This window comes from Mycetomoellerius zeteki, unplaced genomic scaffold, assembly GCF_001594055.1.
Source record: "Mycetomoellerius zeteki isolate Tzet28-1 unplaced genomic scaffold, Tzet1.0 scaffold25, whole genome shotgun sequence".
Classification (NCBI taxonomy): Eukaryota; Metazoa; Arthropoda; class Insecta; order Hymenoptera; family Formicidae; genus Mycetomoellerius; species Mycetomoellerius zeteki.
The window spans coordinates 3,185,822-3,207,529 of record NW_017257227.1 but is presented as its reverse complement, the minus strand read 5'-3'; the positions used below and the strand labels follow the sequence as shown (position 1 = coordinate 3,207,529).

The window sequence follows — 21,708 nt, the reverse complement described above, 5'->3', positions numbered from 1 at the left end:
ATAATTATATATGTTTATAAATATTTATATATGTTTATGTATGTTTATACATATTTATATAATATATATTCATGCATGAAAATTTTTTTCTTTTTCTTTATACTTTGTACATTTGGAATTTATTTTGTATTCAGAGGCTCCAAACCACGGAAAAATCATTTTTACGATGTTGATGATCGAAGGCTAATTTCTTTAAGATAAAAATTCATTTCAAATTCAATTCAGAGTTTATATTCTTATCCAGATGTAATTATAGATTTTTATCTGTTAAAAACAGATTTGATTCATAAAAAGATATAAATTAATAAATCAAGATTTTATATCATAAAATTCACATAATATAAAAAAATATGAATTTATATAATAAAATTGAATCTTGCAAACTTTGTATTTACAGTATTCCTTCAAAGTTCTTTTTTTGTAGTTTTGCAAATTAAACATTCAAAACTGTATTGTTTTCATCAGTTTGTTTAACTATATTGTTTCCAACAAAATTTCTTTTATTTCTTTTAATTGATCTTACTTTTTGAACAATATATAAGAATTGTAACGAATTATTTTTTTAATTAGTAACTACTTACTTTAACAACGTAATTTTTTCCAGTCCTATATATGCAAATAGTAAATATAAGTATAGGTACAAAAAAACTTCGTAATTATTTTCTGACGATATATTATGTATAGCGAGTCTTGAGCATAGTTTTTAAATAAAATGATAAAAATCCTTTCATATATTTTTTTTTATATTTATTATAATGCACAAAAAATATTGTTTTGTCCATCTGAATTTATCGCAAGAACTAAATTACTTTTTATAATTTCGAGAAAAATAGTCCAAAGGCTGTTATACTTGGTCTATTCTTTTTTTCTTGTCATATTTCTTTGGTGGTTTACGTATATCCGAGCTTTAACATAGAATTTCACTTTAATAGAGTACCATGTTGCTTGGCTGAGAAATGACACGGTAAGACTGACAAATTGTCTGCAAACGCAGCCTCACTGGATGTTGGAGAGGAGGGCTATCTTAGGATCACTGCCGATGAGCAGGGTGTTCTTGCCCGGTACTCATGATTCTGCGTCTTACGCGATACACGAACGAGCGAACTCCGAGAATATCGTCGAGAAATATGTGATAACGCAGGTAAATTCTGAATTAATAATACAAACTATGAACAATTGAATATTTGCGTGGATAAATCAGATAATCTATAAGTCTATCTCGTTGCATCAATATCGATTCCGAATCGGAAATCGCATGACTTCAAGATCTTTATTTCTACATCAGTTTTTCGATTGATTCGAGACTTCCTTTCAATTTAAATAAATTGAATTCAAATAGATTGTAAAATTGATTCGAAACTTCTTTTTTATTCAAATAACGAGACGCTTGCCACGCTCGAATAAAGTTTAATCTAGGATATGCTCTTTGCTTCCCGTTTCTTACTTTTTCCTTCTTTATGACCATTTTATTTTTATCGACAAATTATTTTTTTAATTAGTAACTACTTACTTTTACAACGTAATTTTTTCCAGTCCTATATATGCAAATAGTAAATATAGGTATAGATACAAAAAACTTCGTAATTATTTTCTGACGATATATTATATTGACTGATAATATATATTGTCTTTTCCGAAGTTAACTTTTATCTCGAGGAATAGGAAACAAAGAAACAGGAAGCAAAGAACATTGTAGATTAAGCTTAATTGGTGAAAATTAATATTCGAGCGACATTAAAGAGAGCTTACGCATTAAAGTCAGATAAGAATTAAATATGGAATAACCGTTGCTGGTAATCGTTAGGATAATTAAACTGCAGGATGTGGACGTGCTCGCGCAATTAATCTACGGAGTTAGATATCTCGACATCAGAGTCGGATACTACCCCAACACCAACTCGGTGTGGTGGGTGAATCATGGAGTATTCAGAACTGTTCCCATGCAGACCATCATAAATCAGGTGAAGACCTTCCTCGACAAGACGAACGAGATCGTAATATTCGACATCCAGGAATTTCCAGTTGGTAATATATTTTAACGTTAAAACAAATGGCCAACAACTCTTGTCCAGGCAAAAATAGTACCGCCATGAATGTAACGTTCTTTTCTGTGCTCTTTAAAATACATGGAAATACTGTTGCGCCTGAATGCTGTGTCGAATTCATTCGCAATACTCTTACATTAAAAAAGCCATTGATTCAAAAGATTATTAATTTAGTGTAAAATTTTATATAATAAACAAAAACTAAAAATTAATGGATTTTGGGAATTAGTGAATTAAAAATATAAGAGCCATTCATAGATCCGACTCATACTACATTCTAAAATGCCTTGCTTATTATCTGATTTAATCATCATTATCGGAACTAATTCTATCTACAATCTTCTTTGTTTCGTATCAATTCTATGAGCACAGCGGATTACGAATATTATAAACGAATATTGTAAACATAGAGACAAAACACAAGGCTAGCATTACATCACGACGTGATGTATCACTACTAAATTATTATATAAAAATTATTATATAAATTATATCTATGAATAATAATTTCATTATTTGTGTGAAAATATATGCTGACGGTGTTGTTAGGCTTCGGAAAAAATCTGGCGGTACATCACGACTTCGTTGCATTTCTCGAGGAACAATTCGCCGGATATTACTTGCCGAAGAGTTACGGGTGGACCAGTACGCTGAATACGATCTGGTCATCCGGGAAAAGACTTATTATTGGTTATGATGAGAGACGAGTCGTCAGTCGCTACGAAAGCATATGGCCTTGTGTGATACATCAATGGGGAAATGTTAGGACTATCGAAGACTTGTTCAACTATCTGAACCGTATCGAAACGGAAAGTCTTGGGTATGTAAATATTACGTAAAGCCAATACTAAGTAATCCTAAACTATTCAAGACCATTCTCTTCATCACATCTACTTTTATGATAATCTCGGCTGAGATAATATTTTTCGCAATAAATTATTCGCAGATTTAAGTTTCTCATTAGTCATTAACAACATATTAACATCTTTAGATGATGCTTATTAGCATCAAAAATTATTAAACTGTCAATTTAAGAACTAATATTACTACTCTGGTTCTACTCATAACTGCGTTTCAAAACCGAATAAGATTTCGGTGTGAGGTTTATAAAACGAGATATGTATATAAAGTCATATAGAAATATTTAAGCAGTAAGATCCGATTGAATATAGGATTTCTCTTAATTAGATCTATTTTTGATTTTATAAGTATTTTCGCTACTCAAGAGATATTGTTTTAAGTTAGGTATATGACAAAGACGGGTATCTTTACGCGAGCCGCTTAGTTCATTTGGAATCTATTAGATCTTAATAATGTGTGGCTGAACCTATTAAGTTTTTAATAGTCTCAATTGTTAACTGGGTGTCCTAAAAAAAGGTCTTTAATTTTGTTCTTTGTACAGTGTGAAGAGATATAACGTAAACTCAGAGCTGGGCATGTATTTGAAATACTTTTATTTAAAACACAGTATTTGCAATACAAGGGTATTTTGTATTTCAATGAAGCACATGAAAATATTACGTATTTTGTATTTAAAATTAAAAGATTAAAAGTTTTTTTGTATTTTGTAGATATTGATTGTCAATCTTAGTATTTGAAATACAAAATACAAAATACTTTTATATACTCCCATGAAATACAAAATACAAAACATTTTCATGTGCTCCGTTGAAATATAAAATACAATTGTTTTACAAATAGTTTTTTAAATAAAAATTTTTTCAAATATATGCCCTGCGAAAATTCTAATTTCGCCAATCCAATGATTCTCATTTCAGACAACCTAGATCAATACCAAGATCGGCGATGGCAGAACTAACGCCCAACACGTGGGATGTAATTTTAAACCGGCTTGGAAGTATCCGCCAAATGGCGGAAAATGTCAATATCAACGTTACAAATTGGTACAACAGCAAATGGCAAAGTACCGCCAATATTGTTGCTGTTGACTTCGTTCGATCGTCCGGTATCATCGAAACCGCGATCGAATGGAACGAAAAACGAAATTCACATTGTTAAAATCTTTCCTATTCCTTGTTAGCGCGAGAATTGAAAAAACGTACAAACTAAAGTTTATTAATGCACATTAATTCAAACAAATCAGTTTTTATACAAATAGTACTTAATAACTTATTATTTTGCTTCTATGATTTTATCTAGTTACGTGTTATACGAATATTAATAAATTTTATACACAAAGTGGGCCATGTAATTAAACAATATCTAATATAAAGATGTAAATATCTTTCAAAATATTCATTCTTCATTTTTCCATTATTTTAAAAGTAGAAATTTATCCATATTTTCTTTTAATTTAAATCTATTAAATAATAATATTAATAATACTGCTACGATGTATGTATGGATTCATCGCAGCGTTTAAACAAAAAAAAAACAATATCTAAGTACCTCGTTTTAATTAGGTAATTTAAATTTAGTTTACAAGAGAAACTAATTCATCAACCCTCTATTGCCTTCTCAAGAAATCTAGGTAAAGCGTAACGCAGTTAATCACATAATACGTTTCCATTTTCGCGTGATCATCATAGTTCCGCCGGATGTACGAATAATGCTCTAGTCAAGGTAACCCAGAGAAACGAAATAATTGTACAGGTGCGCGATGCAACGAAATCAGTTCATCATCCGGTACAGACGATGTTAGTCGCAAATACGAAACTGACGAGATCTAATCCGTCGCGTTTCTTCTGTAATAGAAAACGATTTATAGCTAGACACAACTTATATATAGACACGATTTTCAGAAAAAGAATCTGAGAGAGAACGATAATCGCTTTAAAAAGTCGACCGAGTTTCTATATTCCTTTTATGAAAAGGGTCGTTTTATTAGATTTCGCTTCTCGAAGTCAACTGACAACGTCGAGATCACCACTTATATGAAACTAGCGAACTTTTATCGTCGTGACCATCTCGTTTGCATTTATATACAGAAAATGTGCTGCCTGTTGCTACTGCTTTTACTGCCGATCGTAACTTCGGAGTTGTGTGACAATCCTTGGTATCATTATGGTACTATATGCCAGAATAATTCTCTTTCTTGTCCTAATGATCAAAAATGTGTGTTCATCGAGTACTGCCCGGCGGTTGTATCCTTAATGGATCGAAACGCGCTTTCTTCTCACAGGTAACGTGATTATCTTTTTATATCGAAAGAACGAATACATATTTACACACGTTGATTTTTTAAGCGCAGATTACGACAAGCTGTATGCGGGTACGATCAAACGCATATAAAAATTTGCTGCAGCGTTAATCGTTACATCGAACAACCAGTATATCCAGATAGAAATCTGGATGTATATTCGACGCAACTATCTTCAAATTTTCAGTGTGGAAAAAGTATTGTTCGGAGTAACGTAAACACTTTAGGATCGTATCCTTTTGTCGCAAGAATCGGTTTCCTAAGCAAGTACTTTGCATGTATACGAAAATACTTGTATTATACAGAAATTGTGTAATATACAGGATGTCCCAGAAACTGCTAATTGTCTCTAAATTGTAATTCAAGTTGTAATGCTGTAAAAAAATCAATTTTTCATTGATGACATTGAAGTATTGATAGTTGGTTCCAAATTTATCAATGAAAATGCAAGACAAAAAATTTCTGTGACATCATCTACATAGCAAAAATTATATACAATTTTGTTCGAAGGATGAGAAAGAGAGAAAGTTAACTATATTTCTTTTATTATATAAGACATGCGTTTTCAGACTGTTAGCAAGAATTCGCTTTTAGATACATTAACGGGTGAGATCAAATACTCGTGCAATGGCGTGATTGTTAATGAGCGTTCTGTATTGACTACAGCTACATGCGCACTCGCGAAATCGGACAGATACAGATTGTACGTATATAGCAGTCGAAAATAAAATATAACGAATGATCGTTACTCAGATTTTCGATCGTAGCATTAAATTGTAGCATGCAGTAATTATAATAATCCTCATTTATCTTTAGATGCTCTGTGCTTATTGGTGAATATAATACAGAGTTCAATCCAGATTGCAATAATTTGTTTTGCGGACACAAAACCAGTAGCCACGACATATCGTATGTAGTAAAACATCCGGGCTACGACGCCGCAAGTTATTCCAACAACGTCGCCTTACTTCGCTTGAAGAAGGCTATCGAATTTACAGGTATGTACAATTCTTAAGTATATACGTCGAAGACACTGTGATGATCACAGCCTCAATACGGGAGGAAATAGCAATCCGGTCTTCTTCAGCCACAGCTCAACCAATCTGCTTTATACCGGAAGACAGATACGTCAGCCTAGGAAGTACATGCACTGTTGTCGGCTGGGGAAAATTGTCAGGTCAAAAAGGTATTGTATTAATAGAACAAACTATCATAAAGCATAAACTGTAAGCTGTGTTTATGTAACGTTCAAGTGCTGTAACCCTGTGATCCAGCGCAACCATTGACGCAACAGTCATTACAACTAGAACTCGTACCTAAGCAGCAGTGCTCGGACTATATAAGCCAAGCTCTATCTGTTGAATTATGCGCCAAAGGAAACTGTGAACCTTGCTCAGATTACAACGGTAGTCCTCTGTTATACAAATATGCGGACATGTATTTCCTGGTATGTTATCAACATAAATATTTACATATACTACAGATGTAGTTCACATATTTATGTTTTCCATTTTTTATTTTTTAATCAGGTTGGAATCCTATCATTTGGGTCTAGTTGTGACTCAAGCACCATTGTTTCGTCTGCATTTGTAAAAGTACAGAAATATACAGAGTGGATTATAGAAAATGCTTAAAGTTAGAAAAATATAAAAAATGTCTCGAAATATTTCTTAAGAATGCCGATTGTAGTATTGTATTTTCACAAGTTTTATTTTTTGCAAATCTAAAATAGATTATTTATGTTTAAATATATTCAAATATTTGCCGCGTGTCATTTCCTTAGCCTCTTCTAGACCCAGTTGATAAGCTAAATCGTGCAGTCTTTTCACTTCCGAGATAAGCCCGGTCATTGACAAATTACCCAGTTCTGCAAGAAAATATTTTACGGTATTTAGCAATGAGATGAAGAATTATATCTTATGCAGCATATCAACTCACGATGCACATGGCTTATGTCATCCTGCGACATCGCAGCCCAAAAACATGGTTCTGTCTGCGGTGAATTTTGAGCAACAAACTCATGTACACCTGGAACTTCATTGCTCGCTACATATATGATGTATTGTGTATACATGACTCATAAATGATCCTTAAAAAATGTACTCACTCTGCTCAGGCCATAGATCAGGAGATGCTCTGTCCAATTTCTCTAGACTCATGAGACTCTCCTCTATGCAAGACAAGTCTATAAAATAAGAGTCAATTATTTTTATTTTCTTTACAGTTGAAATACTTTCATCATAATAAAAAACATTATATCATTTCACATATATATTTATGTAATCTGTCTACTTTCAAATTCAATAAAGTTAGTAAATATAAAAGCATACAGATTAATTTGTACAATATTTTAGATATAAGAAATTAAGCTGCATATCGATTTAAAATATCTTATTCTATTTTGTTACATAAAGTAAAAATTCAACAAATAGATAAGACAGCATATAAAATGTAAGTATTCAACATTTTAAACATATAGTAAATTTTTGCGACAACAGCTGGTATTCATAGTCAATTCTTATAATTCACATATTAAGACAGTCTTAAAATAAGAAACAAACTATGAATACAATATGATTTAGATACACCTTCGACTTTTCTTTTCTTAAAAAATCAGCATATATAATTATAATGCCTATAAGCGTTAAAAAAAGCCTACAAAGAAATAAATTAGTCATTTAAAGAAACAACATTAATAATATACTTTAATATATTTGTGTTGTACGATTATAACCCCAATACTTAATGTACATAACAGAGACAAAAGCACTCCAAAATAGCAAGTACTTTTATGCTTCATTCAGCATTCTATGGAGCAAGGCACCAAACTTACCCGGTTGATCCACTGCTTCATCAGTTGCCATAACGCTCGCGTGAGAAAGCTATAAATTTACTCAAGTGTTTTCCGAATGAAGGACGCTTCAACGAATACTCGACGCGCATACAAAATGGAGTGAAATGACCGAACGAAATACTTTACACACGGCTCTTTTATTCCTTATGAAAATGCTCGAGTAACAGACTAAAAACCACGCGCATCAATCGTCACGTATCGTTCTTTCGTAACGTCTCCTGCCTGCGCAGTTCCTTGGCTAACTCGGCTTGCTGTTGCAGAATGTAGACATTTTCTGCCTTTCGGCGCTCTCGTCGTTCGATGTCGTGTATCACACCCAAGTGCAGCTGCTTCCTGAAACGTTTTTTGCAATTCAATATTAGTTGTGAGAAAGGCGAAATATCTCAACGCGGTATCTACCTGTCGTAATCCTGCTTGTAATGCACGTAGCCTATTATTCCGACGGACGACATGCAACATAAACCGAAAGTGATTTTAGACGCGTTCGACATTCTCGAGGAGAAGAGTGCGCAGTTATCGCCGTGAAGTTGTCGCGCGAGGCACGACGGGATAATCGATTATTGTCGATTCTCGCGCGCGCGTTATTTAACTGTCGCCAATCCGAAATTCGAAGACTCCGTTTTATATTTTTATTCGATTTGCAACGCTTAAAGGAAGTGAATTTGAGAAAAGACAGAACCTAAGACTCCTATCCTGTAATTCTTAGAAAAGTTCTTCAGTCTTTTTATATTATATAAAAATTTGATCAAAATTTAAGAATAAGTTTGTAATTAATATTACTTATAGCCAAAGTTGCATTATGATCGTATTCCAATATACACTGCCAGTAATGAATCTATAGTTTACATTATACTACAGAGATTTATAATTCTTTCGTAAAATACAATTAAAGATAGTTATAATTAGATAAAAGGTAATTGAAATTATTTATTTATGAACTCATATTTCCGCAGAACATTCGCGCGTTTTAATATAAGTACACTGTCAGTACTAAAAATCTATAGTTCACATTATAATTAAATGAAATGCATGAATTTGAATTTAAAAAAATTAGTTAAGACGATTTTCTACTTTTTAAGTCGTATACGAGTGCTTTTTCAGAATATTATGTTATTATGTTATCTTTATATGAAATAATAACACGACATTATTAATTTGATACTTCAAACGAAGAATTTTAATTTCAAGACAGTATGCGAATAATATAACCCGATCTTATGCTACACAAATTGTAAATCCAATAGTTTTTTTTACCTAATAAATTGTATGTAGTTTTCGCACGAAAGTTACACGACTAACAGTGTTGTCAGAGATAACGAATTTCACTGCCGAGAAGTAAAAGAGATCGTTGTCAGATAATCGGGTTCTTAATTTTAGAAGATTCATCCTTTCTTCTGTCGTAAGATTGAATTCCAAACCATCTTGAATACTCTTACAAGTCTTCACGCCTCGCAGATATAATAGCCTAATAAAGGAGCTCTTTGTCCTTCGTTGCAAGTTGGTTCACAATATATTTCTTTTGACTCTCATATAACGAAATAAACAATAATAACAAGTGACAAAGACCTATATGTAAACGATAATACAAATAAGTGAAAAGGCTAATTCGGTTAAATCAGATTTTGAAACTAAATGATATATAATATTTCTAAAAATAAATTTTTATTACATTTTCGAGTTATACATAAAATTAGATAAATTACGTCCTTTACATGCTTATTTTTAGTTCATAAAATAAAATAGACCGCAACATATATTTCATAGATTAATGCAATAAATTAATAAATTTATTTATATCGGTGAAAAAAAAGAAACACACGATTTTTCACTTCTTTCACCATAATCCAATAATCGCAGTAATGGATCCTTAATATCAAATGCAATATATAAATTACATGGAATATTTTGAATGCTTTGAGAAATCACTATGTTTAAAGAATATATTATTATCATTGCCAGTATGTGTTGTACGTATATAATAGTGTCCTCAAATTTCGCGCTTAATTGTTAATTATCGGGAGCAAATTGGTGAGAAAAATGATATCATCACTCATTCTGTCAAATTCTGTAAAAGAACGAGATTTTTGTAAAATAATATTTCCACTTTGACGATACTGCACGACAAATAAAAATTTTCTGTTACCATCATCTAGTTGATTTTTCATAGGAAACGTATGTTGGCATTTCTGTAGATGTGGATAGATGTTACTAAGAGACGTTTTGCTAAGGAGATTGTAAATTATCATATTAGAGATCCACCGATATATCGTTAATATGTACTTTAATCGGATGAAATTTGTTCTATATCTGTTGAAAAAGTTGGATCTTTTGACATGTTTGTGATTTTTGACATTCCATAATTTTTGGAAGAAATCGTTATCAGCGTCCATTGTAGTTTTCTCGAATATCTTTAAGTTTTCGTTTAGTTGACGTTTAGTCAATTTAAGGTTGTCCATGAAATCCTTGATGGTTATTTCCTCATCTGTGAAAAAAATCGAGATATTTGTGAAATAATATTTTCATTTTGACATGATATCGTACCTCTCCATGAAAAAATCTTTCTCTTACCTTCCAGTTCGCTCTCTTCCATGGGCAATGAGAAAGATTGATCATCCAGTGAAAGCTGAAAGTCATTGACAGATCTTGTCTTTCTAGTGGTATTTGAATCGTACTCATAAAAGAACGACCCAAGTGCTATCCGTGAGAAAATGAATAATTGCATTTCTAGTGTGAGACGTATGTTTCGTTTGAATTTGCATACTCTTTTAGTATCATTGCCCTTGGTCGTCGACGACTTATCCTCCACGACATCTGCGGTGTCCTGATCTATATAAGAGATCAAGATTTTTGTATAATAATATTTTATTTTAGTGCGATATCGCACATTTCTACGGCAAAAGATCTTTCTCTCACCTGTCGGTCCATTGTCATTTTTTTCCATGGAAAATGAAGACCTATCTTCCAGTGGAGGCCGGGACTTCTTAATGGATTTCTTGCGGATATTCGGATAACGTATATTAAGGACCCATTTATATGCAAGCAATTGAAGGTCGCATAGCCTGTTATTGAGACCAAACGATATTCCATTTTTCTGAGAATGTAGTTTCTCGTTTAATTCAAATACGATCGATTTAATATTCTTTACGAGGGCTCCGGTCATTCTCCATAATTTCTTTTTCTCGTATAATTCCTCTGATTCTTCATGTAACTGGTCTTCGATCATTTTAATGATATTTATGATATCGGAGGAGCTTACTATACGATCTGTATAAAAGATTGAGATTCTTGTGAAACAATTCCATTTTGACGCAATATTGCGCTTTTCTACAACAAAAAATCTCTCTTACCTTGCAATGTGTAGTTAGTCATAGGGAGCAGTATACATCTCTCTGGAAGTTTTAAAATTTTCTCTGCAAATGAATTACCGATAGTATTTAGGACCATTACATCGGAGGTCCATTGATATATCTTTATTACGAACCATAATAGGGTCATTTCGGTATGTTGGGACAAGTTTTGAGAGGAATTAATAACAGCATTCTTTGCAACGTCCTGAAGTCTCTTTGACTCCATTACGATCGATTTAACGTGGTTTATGATTTCGTCGGCGGTTATCCTTTGATCTACGTAAAAAATCAAGATACGCGTGGAATAATATTTTCATTATGGCGTGATATCGCGACAAAAAATCATTCTCTCTTACCTTCAATTCTACTGTCACGTTTTTCTACGGGCACTGAAGATTGATCTTTCAGTGGATGCTCATTCAAAAATCTCCTCCCTCTGGTGTTTGAATGATGGGGTATAGACCTACTCCATGTATATGATAACCAGAAGAAAGAATATAGATTGTTCATCAATTTAAGTCTTTGGGTTCCATTTCTTTCAACAATATCGTCACACAAGTCTTGAAAGGACGTGGCATCTTCGGTCAGCGATCTATTTTCAGGTACGTAACTTTGTGCGACGACACAGTACAAAAGCACTAATTGCGCGATCTAAAGAAATGAGAACTCGGTTTTTATAGATTCATAAGGCCTTTTTTTTTATTGTCGATTTAGGTCTCTATTCTATATATCCCTAATTCTTACCACAGTAATGATATCGTCATATAGTCATTGCGCAGTTTTCACCCTTTAAAATCTTTGAGGTGAAATCTCATTCTAAAAATTGAAAATTGGGACAGTTTTGAAAAAAGTAATTCAATTTTCAATCTTTAAAAATGAGATTTTACTTTTCAGAACGAGAATCACTCTAAAAGTTTTAGGGAATACTTTAAAACCCGTGCAACGATGATGTAACGATATCGTTATTGTCGTTAAGTGTTTATAGAATAGTGGGTTTAATATCACTAATATTTTACTTTTACGCCAATTTTCGATATTCCGGAATACTCGCGAATCACTTACGATATTAAAATATCGACATATACATTATATGATGGCGATTATCGAACACGAGTGTATACATGTAAATTCCGAGTATTCTAGCCTTTTTTCGTTCCGTTTTTTCAATACCACGAAAATGAAAGCAGACCTGGAACCGACGCGATTCACCGATTCACGATGGACGAGGCTTGCGTTCTAAAGTACAGATTTTATAAAACAAGTCTAAATCGGACATTATACATTGAAGGGACAATTATCGCGACAAGTGAAAAATATCCGATGGTGAAGTGTAGTCACTTAAAATTGTAATATTTCCTCGCGTTTTAAAAAAGAACGACGTCGATGATATTCGCGCGATTATATACCTTTATATGTTTCGTGAACATATTCCCGAAACAATACAAACGTTTCCAGACGAATGTATCTTCTCGATGTGTCTAGATTTGCGATCGACTACTGACTGACGTGTCTCGCTTCGACGTTCTGCTTTCTTACAACAAGAACATACGTCTTTTCGATTTTTATGACCTTTGGATACCTACATGCCAGTATAGATCAAAACTAAGGGATTGAAACAAGCGATCAAGACAATGTATTTACAGTTTTTATAGGTTGTTATGTCCGTTACAGAGGACAAAACGTTTCGAAAAGAATAATAATCGTTTCTCTAAATATGTCAGAATGATGAAATATAAGAAGTACAAATTTAAATAAAAGTGCTATAATTTCCTTTAAAAATTCAATTTATTACTGTCTAATTTAATACTGAAAAAAATAATTAATATCAATGACTTCCAATATTGAATTTTATGTGAGAGTTTCAAAGTCGTTTTATGCTCAGATTTTTCAAAAAATGTTTTATTACCTATATATATGTATATTTGAAAATGTTTTGTAATCGTATCAATATCGGTTTTGAGAATTTGCCAATCTTTAAGTGTAGTTAAACTTAGTAATTTATTTAAATAATCTTATTAAAAAGTCTTACATTAGTATAGTCTTAGTATAGTCGAAACGTTCCATGCATTGTATATTAAGTAGTTCATTAATCTCTCTTAACGATTTAATAAGTTGGTTTCAATCTTGATAAAACCAACTTATTAAAAAAACCAGAATAATCTAATTTATTTAGATTATTTAAATAATCTTTAATTATAATATCAATTTCTTAGCATAAAATTGCAATGCAAATATAAAATTGGTAGAAAGTTCAAACAAACGAGCAATTAGTAGATCAAAGATTAAAATTTATTAAATCGTCAAGAGAGATTAATGAACTTAATATACAATGCATGGGACATTTCGACTGTACTAAGACTATACTAATGTAATACTTTTTAGTGAAATAATTACATTAATAAATAAATATATATATATTATAAGCGTAAGACGTGTACTTATTGTATCAAAATGGCAACGTGCTCACATCGTATTAAAATATGATCACTTGAGTATAATTTGTGTGACCAAAAAAAGTGTTACATCAAAATAACAAATATAATAAGCAGCTTAAATTAAAATTTAAGCAATTTTACAAGTTGAACAAATCAACGATTAACTCGTTAAATCATTTCTACAGTATTTTATTAATATACATAGAATTAATTTCTTGTTATTTAATATATGAAAAAAAGATGAAATTGACGATAATAATTATATATTTACAATTTTTATACTTTAAATTCTGCTCATTGTGAATTAATCGATGATTAACTCGTCAAAAAATCAAATATTTTATTAACATAAATGGAATTATTAGGTTTTCGTTTGATACACAGAAAAGGAATTTAAAACAAAGAATATGGAATTGTATATATGTATATGTATATGTAGCTAGCATTTCTTACCGTAAATAATATGGGTTAAATCCAAGTCGTGTCGGTTGAATCAAAAGTCTTCGAATTTAATCGAAGTCGTTTCGACTCTTGAAAATTGACTGTTCACGAAACTGTTCGATGTATCGATTGTTCCACTGAGTGTGCGTCAATTTGAATCTCGAAGGAAAAGATTACACTCATAGCTAAGATGGCATTATAGTTATGTTTTAATATACACTGTCGGTATTGAAAGTCTATAATTTACGTCAAACTGCAGAGAATTATAGTTCTTTGGAAACATATAATTAAAAATAATTATAATTAGTTTTTTAGTAAAAGGCAATTAAAGTTGCTTATATACGAGCTGTCATTTCCGTAGAACATTCCAATGCACATTGTTAGTATTGAAATTAGTTACAGAAAATTTGTAGTTTACATTTTACAGAATAAATAATTTTAATTATTTTTTACTAAAAAACTACAATTATCTTCAACATTCGCTTAAATTATTCTTATATATCATCTGTTATTATTTTATTTATAAACTTAAAAAATAAAATGCACTCTTGTGCACACACATGCCTCTCTGTGCTCGCCAAGTATATGATGTGATAAATAAATAATTACATTTACAATTTGAAAAGTATATGATGTGATAAATAAATAATTACATTTACAATTTGAAAAAGTGTCCAGATCAATCTATGATATCAAACTATGCAAGTTTTTATCGTAGATAGTTTTTATGCCATGTTCGTTTAAATCATATATCGATGGATGAATATACTACTTCAAATCTTTATTCCGATGATGAAAAATCCAACAAAATTTCTTCTAAGTTGGTTGACCGGGATAGTCAATCTAACGTGATTAACTCCTTTAGATTCTGCCTACATTGTAATGTATGTACATTAAATTTAAAGACATCCATTGAAATTATTTAATTCTATATCAACATCATTTCAGACTTGATACATAATTACATAATAATTTATATGTTGAAAAATAGTCAAAATTTTGGAAAAATTAGTTGTTTAGTATAAATTACCCTCAACAACACAAAACTTGCAGCAATATTGTTCTGCGCTGTTGGGATCTTATTAAAATGTGCATGAATTGAATTAAAAAAATTTTTTTTAACGTGGTTCCAATAAAATCAGTCTGAAGGGGTTAAAGCAATTTTCTATTTTTCAAATCGTATACGAGTGCTTTTTCAGAATATTGTACTATGTTATTACATTATCTTTATATATAATAATAGCACGAGATTACTAATCATACTTCAAACGAAGAGTTTCAATGAAGAATTTTAATTTCAAGACAATGATATGCGAGTAATAACCCATCCGATCTTGTATTACAGACACAAATTGTAAATACAAGTTTTTTTTATTTAATAAATTGTATACAGTTTTCGTACGAAAATTTCACGATTAATAGCATTGTCAGAGATAACGAATTTCACTGCCAAGAGGTAGAAGATATCGTTGTCAGATAATCGGGTTCTTAATTTTAAACGATTCGATCTTTCTTCTGTCGTAGGATTGAATTCCGAACCACCTCAGATACTCTTACTTGTCGTATTCATGCCTCGAAGATATAATAGCCCAGGAGCTCTTTGCCCTTCGCTACGAGTTGGTTCACGATAAATCTTTCTTCTGAATCTCATACAACGAAATAAATAATAATAACAAGCGACAAAGACTTATATGTAAATGATAATACAAATAAGTGGAAAGACTAATTCGATTAAATCAGATTTTGAGACTAAATAATATTTCTAAAAAAATAAATTTTTATTACACATTTTCGAGTTATACATAAAATTAGATAAATTACGTGTTTTACATACTTATTTTTAGTTTACAAAATAAAATAGACCGCGACATATATTTCATAGATTAATGCAATAAATTTATTAATTTATTTATTTTGATGAAAGAAAAGAAACACGATTATTCACTTCTTTCGCCATAATCCAATAATCGCAATAATGGATCCTTAATATTAAATGCAATATATAAATTGCACATGACATATTTTAAATGCTTTGAGAAATCACTATATATTATTATCATCGCCAGTATGTGTTGTATAATAGTATCCTCAAACTCCTTCGTCGGCAGATATTTGGAGCAATTTATTGGTGAGAGAAATAATTTCATTACTCATTACCTCAAATTCTATAAAAGAACGAAATCTTTGTGAAATAATATTTCCACTCTGGCACGACATTGCGCGACAAATAAAAAATTTTCTGTTACCTGTTAATTGATCCTTGGTCTTTTTTATGGGAAACATAAGTTGACATTCCCGTAAACCCGGGTAGAGATCACTGTCACCGAGAGGCGTTAAGTCAATGGTATTGTAAATTACTATATTAGAGATCCATCGATATATCGTCAATTTAAATTTTAATCGAAGTAAATTCAAATTCTCGAGTGGATCAGGATTGGATCTTTTGACATGTGTGTGGTCCTCAACATTCCATAATTTTTTGGAAAAATCGTTATCAGTGCCCGTTGTAGTTTCCTCGGATACCTTTAAGTTTTCGTTTAATTGACGTTTAGTCAATTTAACGTTGTCCATGAAATCCTTGATGGTTATTTCCTCATCTGTGAAAAAAATCGAGATATTTGTGAGATAATATTTTCATTTTGACATGATATCGTACCTCTCTACGGTCAAAAAATCTTTCTCTTACCTTCCAGTTCGCTCTCTTTCATGGGCAATGAGAAAGACTGTTTATCCAGTCGAAGCTGAAAGTCATTGATAGATTTGCTGTTAGCGATATTTAAACCGTACTCATTATAGAACCACTCATATATTATTATGTTGTACGTGAATAGCTTCATTTCTATTGACTGACGTATGGTTCGTTTGAATTTGCACACAGGTTTATTAAAAGCGTCGATCGTCCTACCCTTGCGCTCCATGACATCTGTAGTGTTTTTCTCCTGATCTACATAAGAGATCAAGATTTTTGTATATTTTATTTTGGTGCGATATCGCATATTTCTACGGCAAAAGATTTTTCTCTTACCTGTCGGTCCGTTGTCATTTTTTTCCATGGGAAATGAAAACTGACCTTCCAATGGAGGCCGGGACTTCTCAGTGGATTTCTTGCTGATATTCGGATAACGTATATTAAGGATCCATTTATATGCAATCAATTGAAGATTGAATATGTCGTTATTGAGACGTGACGATATTACAGTTTCCTTAGAATCTAGTTTCTCTGTTAATCCAGTTACGATCGATTTAATAAGCTTCTCGAGGAGTTCGGCCGTTCTCGAATTACCTGCATGAAAAATCGATATTCTGGTGAAGTAACATTTTTTGGCACAATGTCTTTATGGCGAAAAATCTTTTTTTTTTCTTTCTTACGTTTCATTGTGTCGTTGCTCTTTTCCCCGAATAATTCATTTGAGTTCGCACGTAACTCGTTTTGGATCTTTTTAATGATGCTTAAGATATCGGTGGACTTTACTATACGATCTGCATAAAAGATTGAGATTCTTGTGAAACAATTCCACTTTGACGCAATATTGTGCTTCTCTACAACAAAAAAACTTTCTCTCACCTTGCAGTGTGTAATTAGTTTCAGGGGGCGATATACATCTTTGTGGAAACTCTAAGATCTTCTCGTAATACGATTTGCCGATAATATTTAGGATCATTGCATCGGAAGTCCATTGATGTACCATTATTACAAACCATAATATACTTTCGTCGGCATTTTTGGAAAAGTTTTGAGAGGAATTAATAACAGCATCCTTTGCAATTTTCTGTAATTTCTTTACCTCGGTTATGATCCACTTAGTGTGCTCTATGATTTCGTTGGCGGTTATCCTTTGATCTACGTAAAAAATCAAGATACGCGTGGAATAATATTTTCATTATGGCGTGATATCGCGACAAAAAATCATTCTCTCTTACCTTCAATTCTATTGTCATGTTTTTTTATGGGCACTGAAGATTGATTTTTCAGTGGATGCTCATTCAAAGATCTCTTCCCTCTGGTGTTTGGATGATAAGATATAGTACTGCCCCAGTTATATGATAACCGTAAGTAAGATAATATATTGATCTCGAATTTACGACCGCCCTCCTCTCCCTCATCAATTCTATCATTACACAAGTCTTGAAAGAACTTGGCCTCTTCGGCCAGCGATCTACTTTCAGGAACTACGTAACTCTGTGCGACGACACAGTACAAAAGGACCAATTGCACGATCTAAGGAAATGAGAACTCGGTTTTTGTAGATTCGTAAAGGCCATATCAGACTATCGACTCTGCAAGCCAACCCGACTGCCGACTCTAACTGCCGATCAATAATGGACCAATCACAATAAGACTGATTCAATGTGATTGGTCCATTATTAGTCGGTAGTCAGAGGCTGCGGTCCACTTGACGCTACAAACGCTTCGAAGCATTCTTTGATTAGTCAATTCGTAAAATTCTTTGTTCTGATTGGTCGTTCAAATGCTTCGAAGCGTTTGTAGCGTCAAATGGACCGCAGTTAGAATTGGCAGTCGGGTCGATTTGCAGAGTCGGTGATACGGGCTGAAGGCCTTTTATTGTCGATTTAGGTCTATTTTGCGTTTCTAATTCTTATCGACAATAATGATATCGTTATATAGTCAATGCTTAGCTTTTTCACTCTCCAAATTCTTTGAGATGAAATCTCACTCTAAAGATAGAAAATTGGGACAGTCATGAAAAAAGTAGTTCAATTTTAAAAATGAGATTTCACTCTTCAGAACGAGAATCACTTTAAAAGTTTTAAGGAATACTTTAAAACCCATGCAATGATGATATAATTTCGATTATCGTTATTGTCGTTAAGGGTTACAGAATAGTGGGTTTAATATCATTAATATTTTACTTTTATGCCGATTTTCGATATTCCGGAATAGTCGCGAATCATTTACGATATTAAAATATCGATATATACATATGATATATACATATGATATATGTATATATATATGATGGCGATTATCGAACACGAGTGTATACATGTAGATTCTGAGTATTCTAGGCTTTTTTCGTTCTGTTTTTTTCAACACCACGAAAATGAAAGGAGACTGGAACCGACGCGATTCATCGATTCACGATGGACGAGGCTTGCATTCTGAAGTACAGATTTATGTGATTTCGTAAAATCATGTCCAAATCGAGCATAATGCATCGAACGGATAATTATAACAACAACTGAAAAGTATCAGATAGTGAAGTGTAGTCTCTTAAAATTATAATATTTCCTCACATTTTGAAAGGGAACGACATCGACGATATTTGCGCGATTACATACCTTTGTATGTTTTGTGAACATACTGTCGAAATAATACAAACGTTTCCAGACGAATGTATCTTCACGATGTGTCTAGATTTGCGATCAACTACAGACTGACATACGTGTCTCGCTTCGAGTCGTTCTGCTTTCTTACGAAAAGATGTTATACGTCTTCCTGATTTTGATGACCTTTGAATGTCAGTATAGATCAAAACAAATTTAAGAGATTGACACAAGCGACCAAGACAAATGTATCTATCCATATTGAAAAAATTATGTCATATGTATATAATTATGTTACATCATATAATCATGTAATTAAAATATGTAAATCACGTAACGGATTGTTCCAAATCAGCATGTGATTTTTTAAAATGATGTAATTTGAAAAATCTTACGATATTATACAAATAATTTCATCCATCATGTGATGTTATAGTTATATATATAGAAGTTATATAGAATTTTAAAGAATTGAATGACAGAAATAGAAGAAAAAAGAATATATCATCAAGTGACTTCTCAAAATACGTAATTTTAAAATCATGTACTGATTTGAAACAATTCGTTATATGTTTTTATTACGTTTCATCATGTAACCATGTGACGTGATTTTTTTCGATAGAAATAGTTTTTCATAGGTTGTTATGTCCGTTACAGTGGGCAAAACGTTTTGGAAAGAATAATAAACGTTTCTCTAAATATGTCGTCAAAATACGATGAGAAGATCAAATATAGGAAGAACAAATTTAAACAAAAATTTTTATTTTCTTCAGAAAACCAATTTAGCACTGGCTAATTTAATACTAAAAAAGATAATTAATATCAATGCCTTCCAATATTAAATATCTGTGAGGTTTTCAAAGTCGTTATACGCTCAGATTTTTCAAAAATTGTTATATTATATATATGTGTATTTGAAAATATTCTGTAATCATATCAATATCGTTTTTAAGAATTTACCAATCTTTAAGTGTAGTTAAACTTATCTTTAAATAATCTTTAATTATCAATTTCTTAGCATAAAATTGTAATGCAAATATAAAATTGATGGAAAGATCGAACAAACGAGTTTTAATTAATAAATCAAAGAATTAAACTTGTTTATTAAATCGTCAAAGGAGATTAAAGAACTAGTTAATTACAGTGCATAGGACGTTTCGACTATACATCTTTTATGCTGTTAAATAATTACATTAAAAAATAAATATATGTATATATTATAAGCGTAAGACGTGTATTTATATTGTATCAAAATGAGAATGTGCGCACATCGTATTAAAATACGATCACTTAAGTATAATTTGTACGACCAAAGAAAGCGTTACATTAAAGACAAAATAATAGAGGCAATAAGCAGCAATGAATGTTAGCAATTCGCAAATTATAATTTTATATATAAAAATAATTGTATGAGTCACACAACTACAACGGTATTTCATAATATTATCAAATCGATACGAATTTAACAAAGTTCTTAAATTTCTGAAAGGAATTTAAGCGTCTTGTTAAAAACAAAGAAGTAGAAATTGTCGTCTAGTTATACTGAGGAAAACAGTATCTTTTATTAGTCAAATATATAAGTATATGATAAAATTTAATACAAAAGCATGTGTATTTAAAGTATGTATTTGAATAATAATATAGAATAATTTTTTGCAAAAAGATTCAGCTTTTGACCAAAAAGTTGGCTTTTATGTTTTTCTTTTGTATAATAATTTGATTTATTCATAAAGTCTATATTATAATTTGAATTTGAAGTTAATAAAATATGTGGCCAAGATAAAAAAAGCTAATGAGGTAAAATATTATTTTGTTAATACGAATAGAATTAGACATTTTGTTGTTTAACAAACGAAAAAAAGATTATATTGGAAACAAAGAATTATACGTATAGTTAGAACGATACTAACTAAACTTCTATCTATACTATAAAAGTTTGTGATTATATATTTTGCTTTGAGTAACTCTGCCGATTAATCGTCTATTAATTTATGAAGTAATCTTTATTTCAACATGAACAATGTTTTAATATGAATAGAATTAATTTTTTTGTTGTTTGACATATGTAACAAGGAGATTAGATTGAGAATAATCGAATTGTATATTTAAAAGAAATTCGATTAACTCGTCAAATAATTTC

At 31.4% G+C, this 21,708-nt stretch overlaps 6 protein-coding genes across 11 annotated transcripts in view; 2 read left to right on the top strand and 4 right to left on the bottom strand.

Moving 5' to 3' along the window:
• Positions 1–4,103, top strand: part of LOC108723707 (PI-PLC X domain-containing protein 1) — a 14,438-nt gene extending 10,335 nt beyond the window's left edge. For all 5 annotated transcript variants that reach the window (XM_018449627.1, XM_018449628.1, XM_018449629.1 and 2 more), the window contains exons 4-7: positions 933–1,141; positions 1,821–2,025; positions 2,595–2,865; positions 3,824–4,103. In XM_018449627.1, the coding sequence (XP_018305129.1) occupies positions 933–1,141; positions 1,821–2,025; positions 2,595–2,865; positions 3,824–4,064 (926 nt within the window). In that variant the 3' untranslated portion in view covers positions 4,065–4,103. The remainder of the gene's footprint in view (positions 1–932; positions 1,142–1,820; positions 2,026–2,594; positions 2,866–3,823) is intronic.
• Positions 4,104–5,713: 1,610 nt separating this feature from the next.
• On the top strand, positions 5,714–6,449 carry LOC108723853 (ovochymase-1). The gene is made up of 3 exons (XM_018449874.1): positions 5,714–5,908; positions 6,022–6,203; positions 6,293–6,449. Exons 1-3 carry the CDS (start codon positions 5,763–5,765, stop codon positions 6,433–6,435), a joined length of 471 nt encoding a protein of 156 aa, XP_018305376.1. The 5' UTR covers positions 5,714–5,762; the 3' UTR covers positions 6,436–6,449.
• A 484-nt stretch (positions 6,450–6,933) lies between these two features.
• On the bottom strand, positions 6,934–8,115 carry lin-52 (DREAM core complex component lin-52). Of its 2 annotated transcripts, none has more exons than XM_018449875.1 (4): positions 8,039–8,115; positions 7,313–7,390; positions 7,144–7,239; positions 6,934–7,072 (listed from the first exon to the last, which is right to left on the bottom strand). In XM_018449875.1, exons 1-4 carry the CDS (start codon positions 8,067–8,069, stop codon positions 6,939–6,941), a joined length of 339 nt encoding a protein of 112 aa, XP_018305377.1. In that variant the 5' UTR covers positions 8,070–8,115; the 3' UTR covers positions 6,934–6,938. The 2 variants fall into 2 exon arrangements, with proteins under 2 accessions (XP_018305377.1, XP_018305379.1); XM_018449877.1 differs by having other exon boundaries at positions 7,144–7,233.
• Positions 8,116–8,242: 127 nt separating this feature from the next.
• Positions 8,243–8,565, bottom strand: Pet117 (cytochrome c oxidase assembly factor-like). Its single transcript, XM_018449878.1, has 2 exons — positions 8,459–8,565; positions 8,243–8,392 (listed from the first exon to the last, which is right to left on the bottom strand). The coding sequence occupies exons 1-2, from the start codon at positions 8,548–8,550 to the stop codon at positions 8,251–8,253; spliced, it is 234 nt and encodes a 77-aa protein (XP_018305380.1). The 5' UTR covers positions 8,551–8,565; the 3' UTR covers positions 8,243–8,250.
• Positions 8,566–10,059: 1,494 nt separating this feature from the next.
• LOC108723685 (uncharacterized) lies at positions 10,060–12,872 on the bottom strand. Its single transcript, XM_018449596.1, has 7 exons — positions 12,813–12,872; positions 11,763–12,057; positions 11,407–11,682; positions 10,973–11,323; positions 10,628–10,885; positions 10,203–10,541; positions 10,060–10,124 (listed from the first exon to the last, which is right to left on the bottom strand). The coding sequence occupies exons 1-7, from the start codon at positions 12,831–12,833 to the stop codon at positions 10,060–10,062; spliced, it is 1,605 nt and encodes a 534-aa protein (XP_018305098.1). The 5' UTR covers positions 12,834–12,872.
• A 3,498-nt stretch (positions 12,873–16,370) lies between these two features.
• On the bottom strand, positions 16,371–19,669 carry LOC108723684 (uncharacterized). The gene is made up of 8 exons (XM_018449595.1): positions 19,584–19,669; positions 18,204–18,501; positions 17,848–18,123; positions 17,652–17,762; positions 17,308–17,565; positions 16,969–17,226; positions 16,529–16,879; positions 16,371–16,447 (listed from the first exon to the last, which is right to left on the bottom strand). The coding sequence occupies exons 1-8, from the start codon at positions 19,602–19,604 to the stop codon at positions 16,371–16,373; spliced, it is 1,650 nt and encodes a 549-aa protein (XP_018305097.1). The 5' UTR covers positions 19,605–19,669.
• Between the last annotated feature and the right edge of the window lie 2,039 nt (positions 19,670–21,708).

Coding starts and splice junctions, on each gene's coding strand:
- LOC108723685 (XM_018449596.1), bottom strand. CDS start 12,833: ATGTTCACGAAACATATAAAG. Junction 12,058..12,812: donor TGTTCACGAAACATATAAAG/GTATATAATCGC, acceptor TCATTTCTTTAG/ATCGCGCAATTAGTGCTTTT. Junction 11,324..11,406: donor GACTAACTACACATTGCAAG/GTAAGAGAGATT, acceptor TCTTTTATACAG/ATCGTATAGTAAGCTCCTCC.
- lin-52 (XM_018449875.1), bottom strand. CDS start 8,069: ATGGCAACTGATGAAGCAGTGGATCAACCGG. Junction 7,391..8,038: donor TGAAGCAGTGGATCAACCGG/GTAAGTTTGGTG, acceptor CTTATTTTATAG/ACTTGTCTTGCATAGAGGAG. Junction 7,240..7,312: donor TGATCTATGGCCTGAGCAGA/GTGAGTACATTT, acceptor CGAGCAATGAAG/TTCCAGGTGTACATGAGTTT.
- LOC108723853 (XM_018449874.1), top strand. CDS start 5,763: ATGCGTTTTCAGACTGTTAGCAAGAATTCGCTTTTAGATACATTAACG. Junction 5,909..6,021: donor AAATCGGACAGATACAGATT/GTACGTATATAG, acceptor ATTTATCTTTAG/ATGCTCTGTGCTTATTGGTG. Junction 6,204..6,292: donor GAAGGCTATCGAATTTACAG/GTATGTACAATT, acceptor GGTCTTCTTCAG/CCACAGCTCAACCAATCTGC.
- Pet117 (XM_018449878.1), bottom strand. CDS start 8,550: ATGTCGAACGCGTCTAAAATCACTTTCGGTTTATGTTGCATGTCGTCC. Junction 8,393..8,458: donor TACAAGCAGGATTACGACAG/GTAGATACCGCG, acceptor AAAACGTTTCAG/GAAGCAGCTGCACTTGGGTG.
- LOC108723684 (XM_018449595.1), bottom strand. CDS start 19,604: ATGTTCACAAAACATACAAAG. Junction 18,502..19,583: donor TGTTCACAAAACATACAAAG/GTATGTAATCGC, acceptor TCATTTCCTTAG/ATCGTGCAATTGGTCCTTTT. Junction 17,566..17,651: donor GAGCAACGACACAATGAAAC/GTAAGAAAGAAA, acceptor TTTTTCATGCAG/GTAATTCGAGAACGGCCGAA.